Genomic DNA, 16,493 nt, shown 5'->3' on the forward strand with positions numbered 1-16,493 from the left:
GCATTTGAAACAAAAACCATAAATGGTGCAAAATGTAAACCTGATATTTGGATAAGGTATGTAGATGACACATTCTTGATACGGAGATATGGTAATAGGGCATTAACAGAGTTTGCTTACTATTTGAACAGCATTGAAACATCCATACAATTTATGTTTGAGAAAAATAATAGTTTGCCTTTTCTAGATGTATTGGTGAAAAGGAATGTACAAGGTAATTTAGAAACATCCGTTTACTGGAAACCTTTTTCTGTTCTTATGCCCCCACACCAAGAATCATGTCATACTAAGTCACAAAAAATGTCTGCATTTTATAGTTATGTTAACAGAGCTTTGAAGATATGTACTAACCATAATGATTTAAAAAACAAATTGTTATTAATTGAATATATAGCAGTCGAAATATAGCAGAGTCAACAGACCCATCCAGTAAGTGCAGAAGGAGAGAAAGGTCCATCATTTGGAACATAGAACAGCTTAACAGGACAAGAGCTGATCCACAAGGAAGGGAGATAGGAGAGAAAGTACAGATACCCTCCCAAGCACTTGAAATTTGAGGATGGAAAGATCTGAAAGGGGAATGGAAAGGGTGTGAGAAGCATTTATAGCATAGATAATAGAATGTAAGTAATCACAGGTGAGAAGAAAGAGAAAGGAAGTCTGGAGAGAAAGATGGTACACAATCAAAAAGCCATAGACTTGAATAAGGCATGCATGAGAGTGTGAAAATCCTCACTAAGGTCTTGGACAGGTATGGTAGTTGGGTGAGGAGGATAGAGAAGAATGAAGGAATATAACAGAGTGGGGAGTACAAGAGAAGAAAAATCTTGGATACCAGGAAAGGTAAAATGCCAGAAACGAGTTTGCCCAACAACTAACAAAGGCAGAGACTAAGAAACAATGTATGAACAGCCAGGTAAAAAGAGCAGAAAGGTGGTACACAGTAGGATGTCCAGGAATAAAGGAGTGACAGATGCACAAATGATGAAAGACCTACCACATAGATAGATAGATAAACATAGTAGAATGGCAACAAAAAAAGTGACAAAAAGAAGGCCACACAGGCCCGATAGGAAACAGATCAGACAAAACCCACGTGTGAAGAAAGAGGGAAAATATCCCAGAATGAAAAAGGGACGTGTAAAGGTGAAGCAAGACAATGGAAGTAGAATAGAGGAAGAGGGAGTGTGAACAAGAAGAGTGAAGCAGAGGAAACCAAGGATGAGCTAGTCAAAGAGGCACCGACCATAGGATCCAAAAAAACTGATGCTTATCAAGGTGTGTACCTGAGGGAGTAGACAAAGAAGGGAATAGGCAATATGGAAAGAAGTGAGAACCAGGCTTGGACAAGAAAATCAATAGCCAGAACCAAAAAATGTGTGTACCAGAGGAAAGGATCACAAATGAGGACAATGAAACACAAGAAAGAAACCTACAGTTTCAAAAAGTCCACTGTAGGAGACACACGTGTGCATGCTTCAAAAAAATGAGGAGTTCCAGAAAAGCCAGAGTCCCCAAAAGTGAAAGAACATCTTACACAGGAAGAGTCCCAAAAAGTGGGAAACAAAGTGAGGAGGGATAGAGCAGAAGAAGTGTAATAGTTAAAGCTAGAAAAGAGCAGGAAATGAATGCATACTGAAAACCCCATCGAAGCACAGTGTAGTGCCTCAGAGAAAAGGCAGAAAAGGAAAAATTCTACAAGCCAAAACAAAAAAGGGGTCACAAATGTGAGTGGGCGGGGGTAGGCACTCAAGTATAAGAGTGGAGCTATTAGAGAAAAGAAATAGTATAAATCTTAATAAGCAAGGAGGAAAGCCAAGGTAAGCTCCAAGAATCATGAAACATGAAGTAAAAAGACAATAAATAATAATAAAGAACAGAAAAGGAAAATACTTGAGAATAAAATCTTCAAAAAAATTTGGAAGGTTAAGGTCTTTCCTGAGTGGTGAGGCACTATCCAAAGAATCAGGGAAAGTGGTAGTCCATTACATTTTTCCTGATCAAGGAGAAGGAATTTTCACAAATTAGACTGGAATAAGTGGCTCAGTAAGCATGTGGTAAACCACAACACACTAAGAAATGGCTACAATGTTCCCAACAATTAATGAGCTTCCAGAAGCCTTAGTAAAAATAAGGCCTCAGTGTGAACAACATCCCTCATACAGGACAAAGTACAAGTCACAATCACAAAAGCCACATGGAGCAAAAATCAAAAGAATCCTTAACAATGCAAATCTCAACAAACTGAACTGTGATGAGAAATTTAAACACATTTGTTCAACACAATGCCAAGAAGAAGAAATGAAGTTATCACAGGGAGAGGGAGAGTTACTGTGCATGGAGATTGTGTTGCCCTCCTATTGGTTGAGATATTTTGTTGTATAATGACAGCATCATGCACCAGTGCAGTTCACATCAAAACATGTGAAATTTGGTGGGAGTTGCTTCAAGGTTAGTGGCATGCAACTCTCTGAAGCAGACACACAAAAAAGATAGCTAAACTGTGTGACAGGTGAGTTATTGTATTGAAAACAGTTTTATATTTTGTGATGAACCAATCACATTTTATGTTTAATGGTAAAATCCATGAAGTTTATTTAGGGGTTTTTAGAGACTATGTAAATGAAATCTGGCCATTTTCAGATGAAGTATTTTTTCTTTTTTTATCTTTCCATGAAAATTACTTTGCACTTAGAGCAGTCAACACTGACTCCATATAGTCAAAGAAATGTTTGGTAAAAGTACTTCATTAAAAATTCTGATATTTTGTCTACAAAATACTTATGTTTATTGAAAACTTGAAGATATACAAAACACACTATTAGAAGTTATAACATGAAAACAATAAAGGTCAAGTTGGGGTCACAAACTAAGCTGAATTGACTGAGCCCATAGTGAAAGAGTTAATTCTTTGTATTACAGAAGACATTTCAATCAACAATACCAGTGTTATTACAAACTGCTGTCTAAACAAAAATGATTTATGCCTACCTCCAGTATTTTGTATCATTTTCCATTCCTGGAAAGAATTCCACCTTAGAAATGTTAAGCCTCTTGCCATTAAGCTTAACCAAAATATGAATGCACTGCTACTACATCTTCAATTGTAAAATTGTGGAGAAAATAACAGAATATGAATTTGATTGCTGAATATGAGGCAGACCAAACATTTTGTACCAATTATCACATTTTCTTCATTGGAAGATGGGTGGTATGTGTCTGATCAGTGCAAAAGTAATAGAACATTATAAATTTTAAGTAAGATGTTTGAAACATAGACAGACTAGCTCTATGCTTGTTCTTATGAAAGCACTGCTGGAACTGCAGGAAGTACACATTCCTTTGCTTAATGTGATGTTTGTGCTCGCTGTCTTGCTCTGAATGCACTTAGCATTTGCATTACTTTTTGTTCAGTTTATAGTGAATATATAAAAAAAAGGGCCTAAAGCTAAATATAACTACTGATTAAAAAAACAAAAGAAGCTGTTATTTACCTGACATATGATGAGAGTGTAGATGTGGAACCCTACCTTGAGATGTATTAGTGAGCATGATATGAGGCAATTAGAAACATCAGAATTATAGTAATCACAAGCAGTCTATAATATGGTAACCTTCTTGGATGAAAAGTCCATTAATATTAGGAAAGACCTGACTAAAATGATCACTAATATTGGTGTACAGAAGAACTTTTAATACTAGAAATAAATGACCTTATAACACCAAAATGTTGTCCTTCTTTAATTGGACATTCAATGTTCTGCTTTACAGCTTCTTCAGGAGCATTCCTCTAAAATACAAACCATAAATGACAGTACAAAACTTAAAAAGGTTTAAATAATAAATTATAACCAAATATACAGCATGCATTTGACATATTCAGTAATAAGCTTATTATTGTATGAAAAGTATTGTTTAAATAATTAACTGTTCTATTATAAAAATTCTATCAAGGTTACATATTTAAATAAGAAAAAGATAGGATAAAAAAAACGTCAAAATTATAGGCACCATCCTTTGTCTCTATTCTTCTGTGGTTGTAGTTGTTCAATGAGAGGAGCTTTGAATTTTCTGTCAGTGTACTTGGTGGCTTTGGTGAAGATATATATGGAGAATGATGGTTTCAAGTCGGTTGTTACTCGTGTATTATTAGTTAAAAAATGATCTGTTGTTGTTTATAAAGAGAGTATGTTCTCCTATCCTTGTGTGTGTAGGGTTCTTCCAGTTTCTCTTATGTATGTATGATGGCAGATATTACATGTATGCTGGTAAACAACATTGGAGACAATACACCCATCTTTAGATTTCAAATACATTTTTGTAAAACAGTGGGCTTCATTACATTGTAGGGTAGTGTACTAAGATTTTTAAAGTTAATTTTTGGGGTTGGACCTGGCCCTTCATTAACGTTAATTGGCAGTTTAGATTTCCTGATTATAGTATATATTTTCCTGGAGATGGCTTTGTCAATTAGAGGAGCTAAAAAATAATCTTTTTTTGTGTTATCTTCGGAAAATTTTTTTTTCTCCTTGTTTATCTCTGTTTTTTTATGTTGGAAGTGCAATGCTGATTTTTGTGTACCATAGTCCTTGAAAATTTATTTGATGTAAAAATGTGAATATTTGTTGCTCAGATGAACAAAAAATACATAAAAAGTTTAATGTACCTCAATCAAACCTTAGGAAGGACACTGAATTGAGAAGGGTTACTAGAATGGTGCCTGGGATGGAGGGGTTGTCATATGAGGAGAGGCTGAAATCTCTCAAATTGTTTTCTCTTGAAGAAAAGAAGAATGGGAGGGGGGTCTGATTGAGGTGTTTAGATTGTAAAGAGAATTGATAGTGTTGATGCATCATCTTTTTTCATATTTAACAATGAGAATAGTAGGACTAAGGGAAACAAATATAAATTTTGACAAGGTAGGAGTCATCTTCAGTTAAGACAGTTTCGTTTTTCTAACAGGATGGTTGGCCTGGAATGGGTTGCCTTCGGATGTTGTAGAAGCAGTAAATTTAAGTGAGTTTAAGAAAAAGCTTGGTAAGTATATGAACGATAAGGGCTGACTTTAAGATTCTTTTAAAATTATCTTAATTTAGTTTAGAGGATGGAACAGCCGAGATGGACCAATAGGTCCCATGTTGTCCCAAAACGTTATGTTAATAATTGGAAACCCTAATTTTCATCAAACAATATAATAACTTCTCATAGGTAATTGATTATATCAGGCAGCTCTAGTCATTAGCATGATTGAAAAAACGGATCTCAGCACAGCGTGGTGGATAAGTATAATGATAGTTATTTATTGAGGGGAGCATAGAAATACTACGACTAGAATTTACTTGCCATGCCAGGTACTAAAGTACAGGAAATTATACAGTATACTTACAGTTTAGTTCCTAGTACCAAGGAAGATTCTGTTTGTAGTACATGTAGGAGTAACTGATTTTGAAAATTGTAAACAATAGGTGCTTAAAAAATAAAGAATTCCTTCACATATTATGGATAAAAATAGGCATATGGCTTTATCAGGAGTGCTACCTCTATACTTACAGCATCAGGTGATCTGGCTAGACCTGTGAAATAGTTTTCTGGATAAAGGTGAGTTGTATTTTAGTAGAAGAATGATTGGAAATTCATTTGCTAGCCAGAAATTTTAAGATAGTTCTAAAAATTTGAAGGTTTGTCAAGTGGCATTCAAGCAATATCAGATTTTTTTTCTCTTGTTAATAGAAACCATTTAACAATGTTTGAATAGTAATTGCACATTTAATGTCACTCACATGGAAAATTCAATCTTAAACAAATGTCATAGTACTAAAACACACACATGAATACCACCACAAAGATATATTTAACAACTTCCTTGCATTGGGATTAGGGCAGACCATTATAATCAAGAGCAGGAGGGGAGTTACATTTAGTGGCTGAATTGCTTCAGTTATATGTACTGAATGCCTAGTGTTCAAGATGTAAGAGCAATGTTACGATAAAATAAATATGAAACAAAATATACACTAAAACAAATAATTTCAATATTTAATTAATCAACAATTTTATGTTAAAAATGTCATGCCTTATCCTGCTAGAAAAAGTGACTTCTAAATGAAGATTTGTTTTGTTTAAGTCAGCTGCAGTTCTTTTAATTGACCACAACAAGGTACTCTTGCAATGAAAACTTATTGTATCTACACAAGTATTGCATGTAACATCAAATATGTGTACGTAAACAACAAGGTTGATTGCTGTTCTATTTAAGGTATTTGTAAACTAAATGTGAATGTTTTATTTCATAAATATGATTTACCTGTAAAATTAAAGAGTTTTCATTAAAACAAACTAGCAGCTATGGTGACATCATCAATAAATCATACAAATTAGTATTCAGAGGTTTGAACCTGCATTTGGTAATTTGTTTGGAAACTTTGAAGGTCCAAATCTGCCCTTTACAGCCTTATATGCTAGGGACAAGCTACCTTAAGCAGGTTAGGAGCAGGATATTTTGAGAAGCTCTAGATACACTCATTAAAGATAGTCTAAACTAAACTTGCATAATGGGGAGGGAGCTTTGGAAATATGGAAAAAACAAACTGATAGGATAGCTAGTGATGTATTTTGGGAATAGGAGACTTGGAGCACAGATTCAGTAATAGTTTTATAGATACATCTGCCAGCCTTAAAGATAAACATAACAGGTTCAAGAAAAAGATAAGTTGCTATTGTTCTAATGTTAGGAGTATTACAAACAAAATAGATGAGTTCAGAGCTCGAGCTGAAATGGAAGACTAAAATATAATATGAATTATAAAAACATGGTTAAATTTGGAGAATAGTGATAATACATATTGTTTTTGGTACACAAGTTAGAAGTTACTTAATAATGTTGAATTTTGAAAAGAGTGGGTGAGCAAGGATGAACTGTTGCCATTTAGGATAGAACAAATATGGCAGCAAAAAATAAATGTAGTTTATCGAAATGTTGTATTTAAGTGTTTTACACTCACAAAAAAGAAACCTATCATTCTACAGGTATGTGAAGAACTTGTAGCATTTCGCCACAATTTAATTCTTTGTATTGTTAGCCGACACTGAGCAATTGGTACATAATTGAATAGAGTTGTTTAAACATTTGTTTAACAACATGTAAAAGCTCGGAATGGTCTAATCTTTCATTGGGGAGGGGGGGGGGGGTCTGTGAGCCAGACTAGTTTCGGAGATTTATGTTCGGGGGTTTTAAGGATAGAAAGTTTTTAATTGGCAATTAACTGATCAGAAAGATGAGGTTAATGACAAGCTGTATAATGAGATCAGGGTTGCTACTAATAAGAACAGTGATGCAATAATTATGAGTCCTTTACACTTCAATTTTAGACAATGATTGGGGATATATGGAGCTGAACAGTGACGAAAAAAAAAGAAAAAAAGAATCCTTGAAATGATTCAAAATGTTTTTTCTACCAAATAGTTAGAGGAGGGTGTCATTTTAGATTTATTGGTGACCACTTATTAAAATTTGGTTGCAAGAGTTGAAGTAGTGTAACATCTGAGGTAGAGTAATCACTTAGGTTTCATGTATTGAAAAATAATGAAAATTTTGTTCCTAAATTTTCAGTTTCTAATTTAGAAGTAATAGACTAAGGGGAAGGCAGCTAGTCAACACCAACAACTTTTGAGATTTATTACTAGCAATTTAGGATAATAAGTTAAAAGATGATGGTCAAATTCTGAAAATTAAAATTGTTTTTAGTTAAAGAACAGAACATTTCTAAAAAGAGGAATAATAGAGATCTCAAAATTAATTGGCTTGAATAAAGAGAAAAATGAGGACCATAGAGTAACAATTTAATAACTTTAAACTGACATATAGATTGTATGATTTACAATTATGAGAGAGCTAGGGATACAGTCAAAAAAGAAACTATACAATTGAAATGAGCTTTTGAAAAACAGATGGTTGATAATGTTCAAACTAACAGCATGGAGATTTTTGATGTTAAAATAAATCAAAATGTTAAAAGGATGTTGACAGCAAGGTTTTTGTTGAAGGCTATGATATGTCTGAGCTTTTAACTATTTTTTGCTGTTATTTTTTATTTTTACAAGAGAAGATATTAGCAATATTTCTGAAGCTAAGCATTTTCTGATCATTCAGAATTGACCTGAATCATGTGGATACTAATTCCGTAGTGTTAGTAGAAAAACTAGGATTAAAGTGGATAAAAAGCATGACCAACCAAGTTTTCCCTAGGATGTTAAAGGATATCAAAGGTCAGATATGCAAATCTTTCCATTTCATTTTGGGTAGATCAATAAGTGGTGGGCAGGTCCCCAATTTTTAAAGAAGGTGTTAAGAGTTGCCATAAAAATTAAGCCATTTAGTTTTACCATTTTAGTAATAAAATTTCCAGGTAGCCTGATAAAAGAAGCTTTACAAAATCATTTTGGGAAGTATTATCACAAATGAAAGCCAACATGAAATAAACAAATGGAAATTTTGCTTTACTAATCTGTTATCTTTTTGCAAGAATATTACTTGGACGATGGAAGGGAAGTGGATTAATGTACTTAGATTTTCAAAAAGCTAGAGAAAATCTCATCTATTCAATAAGAGTTGAGAAAAGACTAGTTAATTGGATTGTACGGTGAATGTATGGGGGGGAAAAAAGCAAAAAGTTGTTTTTAATGGAATCCAGTTAAACTGGACCCTTGTAACTTGTCTTTATTTACATTAATAATATTAAAAGGTATATAAATAGTAGTTTGCTGACTACATTAAACTTTTGGGTATTTCCTGTATTGAGGATGCTGAGATATTGAAGAATGACTTAGATTATGTGACAAGTTGGAGAAATAACTTGCAAATAACCAGAATTTCTATAGCAAATGCAAGGTAATAAATCTGAGTTATAAATTAGTAGGAGAAATAACTTGCAAATAACCAGAATTTCTATAGCAAATGCAAGGTAATGATTTTGAGTTATAAATCAGATCACATGTCCAATATAGATGAGAACTCACTCAAGAAAAGGGACTTGCCTTGGTGGTAGATAAAGCACTCAAGCAGTGTTCTGTTGCTAGTGATATAGTTAATGGCATTTTAGGGTGAATTTATTGACAGGTTGATTATATGTGAAAATGGAGTAATTATTGCTATATACGAGTCGGTAGTTAAGGCTCATTTGGAATACTGTGTAAAGTTTTGGTCTCTACCTAAGAAAGGGTATCAACTTCTTGGAAAGAGTTCCAGGGAGGGGTACTAGGATGATTATCAATATGCAAGTTATCTTTCAGGTATAGGTTAACATTTTCTCCTCAAAAAAGGGTAAGAAATCATTTCTTTCAAATTTAAAAGATTATATATGGGTTGATAAGATAGAGGCCTTTGATTTCCTCTGGCTATATTCTGAGGATAAATGAATGAGAGAACTCAAGTTTAAGATTTGTAAAAGATAGGCTGAGCTCCATTTAATAACAATTTTATTTTTCTAACAGTGTCTGAATTATGGAATTAGTTGCTGTCAGCAGTATGAATGCCTAGCACTTTACAAGAGTTTAAAGAAAAAAATCCATAATTTCCTAAAAAGTAAAGGATGAATTGACATATATATTTTTCAAAGAGTGGGTGTGCAAATAAAGCCTTAAGGACAAAATGGTCTCTTGTTGTACATACGATTTGTACCAATCTTAAATTGTAATTTTGTAGAGGGGGGGGAATCATAAAAACATTTAAAAGTTGGTTTTATAACTTGGTTATTCTTCTGAACATTTTCAATTATGTACTACAAATTAATGTTATACCGAAAATAAAGAAAATTGATGTCACAACATCACAAGTATGAAAGGCTCATTTACACATAGCTATGCGAGTTATCTGCACTAGCCATTCCTAATTTTGAAATGATAGACTAGAACTAGTCGAAGGGAGGCAGCCAGACAACACCACCCACTGCCAAATATCGGACTGTTCTTGTCAGACCAGATAACGGGATTTAACAGTAATTTCTATAACATGTATAATTCATTTATAATCCAAATAAGTAATAAGTTGAGGCTTCCATACACCTATAGTCTATACCAACATATATCAATTTTATTATACACATAAATGTAAATATAGTATCACTGATTAGCTCCGAGTATGAATTTCAGTTTTGACTTTGGCACAGGAACTTGGCATCTTCATATAATTGTACAATGCTACTACTGCTGGGTGTTACACAATGATCATGCACCATAATCATGTTGTGGTATAAACGAGGCTTAAGCCTTAAGTTAAAATTTAAACTCTTAAGATGTAATACAAAATTATAAATACAATGTATATATAACACTTACTTTACTCTATGTAAAACTCCCATGGTGAAAAAATCAAATTCTAAATGAAAACTTTTCAAATTATGAATTTAAATAACTTCAATCCAGTTAAGTTTTGGTAAGATATTACTATTAGTTTATTAATCTAGCAACACTAACAACGACACCTATCAGAAGTTGGATTTATATTCAAATACGAGGGCAAATCGTATTAGCTGAACCGAATGAAAAGGAAAAATGCTAAGAGTAAATATATACGAAATAATAGAATTTCATCCATATACAACGATATTGAGAAAATGGTCTGGTTATATTCTGTGCAATGTTTAGAGAAACTTCAATTACAAAATTTTAGAAATAAAATAGCGTAATACATTTAAACAAAGAAGACTAAAATAATAAAAATTAAACAATGCCATAGCAATATCTTTATTGTAATAATTAATTTACGTTAAGTTCCATACTTAACATGATGTTTTGGGACAACATGGGACCTATTGGTCCATCTCGGCTGTTCCATCCTCTAAACTAAAACTATTATAAATATATTAAAGAGAGAGAGAGGGTGGAAAATAAATTAGAAAAGGGGGAGGCCTAGAGAAAAAATGTAACGATTCCCATAATAGGAGAGTTTGAGGATTTATTTAAACACTTCTTTATAAAATTAAGAAATTAAAACTTATATGATATGAAATTTTGATTTATTAACATTCTTTTGCTGCAAAGTTTAATCATACATATTCATAATAAAGTAGTTTAATTAAATTTTGAATGTAACTCTGTATGGGCAACTTTCAACTAGCATTAGATAGGGAAGAGGGCCAGAATAATGAAGAAAATATAAAATGTATAGAGAAGTATAGCGTGGGAAGAACGTAATGAGGTTAAACTTTTATTGCTGTAATGCTACAAATATAAGAAATAAAATGGATGGTTTTAGAACAGTAGATAACTGAAACTGAGCTAAATGTAGGCAATTTTAATAACAGAAACTTCTGTTTAAGTTGAAGATATTAAATCTAATAGCATTGAAGTTAAATCTATTTGGGTTTCTGTTATTGGTTGTAAGGGAAGAAGGTTTTTAGTTGAAATTTGTTACAGACCACCAGATTAAAGTGATGAAATGATGAATTCAACTGTTAATGAGGTTCTGATTATGGGAAATTTTAATTTAGGTATATAGATTGGAAAACGAAACTTTAGAGTCAAATCATGAGGAAGACCGTTTTTCAGAAATTATTCAAGATGTTTTTCTCCAACAATTGGTTAAAGATTTGATCAGGAACAATGATATTTTTGATTTATTGTTAAATTTCAATATAGAAATGGCTGAGAGGGTGGAGATTGGTGAACAGTTGTGCACAAGTAATCATTGTTTAATGAGATATGGTGTTTTGCTACATATGGAGATAAAGAATGAGGGAACTTTGATTTTAAATTTCAAAAAAGCAAATTTTGAAGAGATGAGGTAAGAACTATCTTCTATGCATTGGGCAACTGAATTAGTTGGAGATACTGATCAAGTGTGGAAAATATTGTTGCGTATCTGGTCGTTTGTTAATTTCCGGAATAAATTCTTTCCGAGAAACTTCAGCGATACAGGTCCTTTCTCAATTAAAACTAGTTTATTCTTTCTCGATACAACTTTGCAATACACATAATTTCCACAGTCACTTTAAACTTGACTACTTTTATGAACACACGCTATAAATCACAGTGATTTACACACTTCACTTATGGCTTGACTCGATTATCTCTATCTTCAATCTTTCTATCTATCTGCAATTACATCTCCGCTTTATTTGCCGGGCTTATTTACTAAAAAAGAGGACGCCTAGAACAGACTAGAGTTGCCAGGAAAAGTCAAGATTCTTCGAGAATCTCATGACGTGTTACCAGTGTCACGTGACTTCCGCTGTCGTAACAATATTTAAAAATAAACTTCTAGATATTAAAGATAGGCATGTTCCTTATAAACAAAAAAAGGTGGTTGTAACTAAAAAACCAGCTTGGTCACAAAGGGTATAAGTGGTAAACTAAATGAAAAGATTATAAATATAAGAATTTAAAATTGAATGCAATAATTGGAGATTTGAATAATTATAGAAGATCAAAAGAGTTGGTCAAGTGGAAAACTAAGAAATCATAAAACATTCGTAAAAAGGTTGGCTGAAAATGTAAAAAGTAATAGCAAGGGTTTTTTTCAAATGTATTAAAGATAAGCAAAATGTTAAAATGAGGGTGGATGTTTTGAGTGATGATAGAGAAAAGACAATACCTGATTATTATGGATGGTTGGTTTATTTTTTCTTCAGTTTTTACTAATAAGAATTTAAGTAATATCCTCAACAGTTTCTAGATGGAAACAAGATTAAACTGGACATTCACAGTATTTCTGAGCTTGTAAAGAAAAAAAGAATGGGAGATATAAAGAACAATAAAGCTCCTGGACCAAATCATATTTAACCAAGGGTTTTTAAAGAGCTTAAGGATTGGAAATGTGAGCTACTATTTTTTTCTAATTTCTTTAGTAATGAGTAGGTGTCAAAAGATTGGAAGTTGGCTAATGTTACTTCAAGTAAGGTGATATAAATTGCCTCGATTACTATAGGCATATTACTGATAGTTTTATATGAGTGATAGGAAAAATTTTTGAAGGTCTGATAAAATATGCTTTGCAAAGTCATTTACCAAAGTTTAAAATTTTCTTGGATAGTCGTCATGATTTCACTAGGGGAAAATCCTGCCTTACTAATCTTTTGACATTTTTTGAAGAGGTTATTGCTTATGTAGATTAGGGTATGGTTGTGCATGTGGTGTATTTGACAAGGTGCCGCATAAATAGGTTTGTTACAAAACTTATTTGTGCAGGTGTAGGGTACAGGTTGGCTCATTGGATAGAAAACTTGCTAGGTGGAAGAAAGCAGAGGTTGTTATAAATGGTGCTTACTTAAACTGGATTAATGTCATGAGTGGGGTACCTCAGGACTCATTATTAGGACTTTTGTTCCTTTTGATCTACATTAGTGAAATATATGAAGGAATGATCAATAGCTTATTTAAATTTGCTGATGACATTAAAGTTTGGATGTTGCTGGCTGTGAGAGAAATGCTAATGCTTTACAAAAGGATTTAGAATATTTGGCAGTTTAGGGGAATAAATGGCAGATAATTTTCAATTATAATACATTCAATGTAATTCATGTGGGCTATCACAATTCTAACTACGAGTAAAATATGCTGTTGTTTGTGGCAGGACAAAAAGGATTTTAAGTTGCATCTACAAAATATTGAATACAAGTTTTAAGAGGTTATAATCTTATTATATAGGTCATTGGTTAGGCCACATTTGGAGTGCCACATTCAATCTTGGACTCCTTAACTTAGAAAGCATACTGAATTGTTGGAAAGGGTTCAGAGGAAGGATATTAGGAAACTGGGTTGGAAAAGTTGCCATACGATGATAGTTTAAGATCTCTAAACTTATTTTATCTTGACAAAAGAAGAGTTAGAGGGGGTCTGATTGAAGTGTTTCAGATTGTTAAGAGAATTCAAAGTGTTGATGCATCATATGTTTTCGTATTTAATGTTGATAATGATAAGACGAGGGGACACAAATATAAATTTTGGCAAATTTGAAGTCATCTTCAGCTAAGAAAGCTTTATTTTTATAACAGGGTGGATGGATTGCCTTCAGATATGATAGATACAGTTAATTTTAACAAGTTTAAGGGAAAATGTAGTAAGTATTTGAATGATAAAGGCTGGCTTTCATTTTTAGTGTATAGTTTAACTTAATGAATGGGACAGCCTAGATGGACCAAAAGGTCCCTTTGTTGCCCTTTAATATTATATTATCTTTTGCATATTTTGGTGTGGAATAATCCTGGAGCCTGCCCCACCTCTGTTTTCATCACCTCTCAATATGCAACTTGTACTGGAAAATCATTCTTCAGCTTCAGGATGAAGTGGTCTATTCGTAGATGTGAGAACATCTGATGCCATATTCTGATGATAATGGTACATCCTACAGCGAGACAGGTCTCTAGGACTCATCATTCCTCAAGCTTAGTGCCCTTCTTTGGCAGTATCAATAGATTGGATCATTGGCCCTCATATGTGGTAGTGCAACCCTAGAGACTACAGGACCAACCTGTGACTTCTACTATATCAGATGCATTGACTAATACTACATCTTCATTCATGGACTTACGGGTTCAGGCACTGTGTAAGCTTGGCAAGGCCTGAACGCTTCAGTTTCAGCAACTTAATTGGTCTCCTTACTCAGGAAGAAGTTCTGTACAACATGTTGGAGCTCAATGTCTTTGTAGCTGGAAGAATGCTAAGGGCCCATTTCTGTAATCAAACAGGGAATGCATGCTTCTCAATATTATGCAAGACAGGAAACCACTGGCTAATAGACTAAAGAGAGATTGACTGTGGCTAAAACTTGACCATAAAATACTGAAAGTCCAGATTTGAATGGAAAGGTTGACCAAGTTTTAATTGGTCAAAGATCCAGTCTAGTGTGTAAGTTTATGGGGAGAATCATAACATTTGATTATAAATTTGAACGAGAAACTAGTCAAACAACACACCTACAGGCTTATTGTGTGCTCAAGTCCACCATCGCCTATAGAACGTGTGCCCAAGAAACTCGAGGATTTCCCATTCCTTAGTTCCCTCGGGTTTGCATTTGACCATTTACCCGTGTCCATGTTGTCCTTTGTTGCTCCTGTTATAGAATGGAAACATGCACCTCATCTCTCTGACTTGGCTTCATAGGCAGAGCACAGTTCCAATAGGAAGGAATTGAGGTTGTAACTGCTTTGGTCCTACACAGTTTAGCTGACTTGAGTTAGGCCCTTCTAATCTCACCTTTGATCATTAGCCTTTGCCAACACTCTTATTGCCTTTCCATAGGGTTTTATGTCCATTTATGAATTGTATAACAGTTATGGCATAGATTACAAGGTTCCACCTCGTGGGTGGTGCTTCCATCTCCCCTATTACTCTTAAAGTCAGTATTTTCATGCTCCAAAGCTACATTTTGTAATGTATAAATATTCAGAGTAAATAGTTTGCTTATTAAAGATATTTCAATCTGCATGATTAAAAATGGTCCTATCTATCATATATAAGGTTTTGATATCTAAGCCATTATTTGTGAATTTCATGTACTAATGACAATTTCACTCACTCATTAATATTTTGACTTTATCCAGTCAAGATATTTCTGCACTATGCTAACGAGAAACACCGCGTAAAACTGTGTTTTCTCTCTTTCTTTTGCCATATTGTGAATATCTTTGTTACTATTGCTTCTTCCATGAAACATACACAAAAACATTTAGAATCTCTCAATGTTAAAATTGAAACATTCTTTTAGCATAATATAAATCATCTAGTTTATTCATTAATTTAACCTCATGTTCATTGATTCTTAACGTTGAGAACAAATCCTTTGTTTCCATGCTCTTCTTATTTTCTTCTAATTTCCCAAGTGTCTTTTTGTTCTTTATAAGCATTCTGTAGGTGTGGTTATTTCATTTGTTTAAATTTTCTTAACGAGTGGTGGGTGGGAGTTATATTAGTTAGTTTAGAAAACTTGGTTGGGATTTTATACTAGTATACTTTGTCTACTGTGCTACTAATTAGTGCTTTACTACTACAATGGGGGATGGAATGCCAACCTCAGGAGGTAAGTTTTTCTTACTTACTCCCAAGTGGTATGTTACGTCTCCGTTTGTTAATTAACTTTCCGAAAGTTTCGTTCCGACGAAACTTTAGCGACACAAGTCCTTACTTAATAAAACTGGTTTATTCTTTCTGAATATAACTTTACCGATACACTTATTTTCAACAGTCGCGCTAAAACAAACGCTATAACGAACGTTAACTTCAACAATACTTTCTCATTGCAGATCAATTACTCATTATCTACACACACACACTGTCCCCGTCACGTTGTCACCCTCTTATATATACCAGACTACCCTATATCTAGTAATCTCCCGACACTTCACGAAGGTACAAGATATTTGCAGAAAGCAGGGGGCGTGACACTAGTCACGTGACCTCGCTGACGCAACACTGCCCCTCCTTAATATTGTTTGTCCCGAACAATAACCATATACAATAAACCAATAACAATTAACAATAACGTAATTAAATGTACAGAA

General features: G+C 33.5%; 1 protein-coding gene across 2 annotated transcripts in view; it reads right to left on the bottom strand.

Moving 5' to 3' along the window:
* LOC106468017 (ribosome production factor 2 homolog) overlaps positions 1-10,475 on the bottom strand; it is a 60,893-nt gene extending 50,418 nt beyond the window's left edge. Inside the window, exon 1 of one of the 2 annotated variants that reach the window (XM_013928412.2) lies at positions 10,333-10,475. In XM_013928412.2, the coding sequence (XP_013783866.1) occupies positions 10,333-10,355 (23 nt within the window). In that variant the 5' untranslated portion in view covers positions 10,356-10,475. Of the gene's footprint in view, positions 1-10,328 lie in introns of both variants that reach the window. The other variant, XM_022396310.1, reaches the window with a different exon arrangement.
* Positions 10,476-16,493: the final 6,018 nt, after the last annotated feature.

Source organism: Limulus polyphemus, unplaced genomic scaffold (genome assembly GCF_000517525.1).
Source record: "Limulus polyphemus unplaced genomic scaffold, Limulus_polyphemus-2.1.2 Scaffold2833, whole genome shotgun sequence".
In the NCBI taxonomy this organism is placed as follows: domain Eukaryota; kingdom Metazoa; phylum Arthropoda; class Merostomata; order Xiphosura; family Limulidae; genus Limulus; species Limulus polyphemus.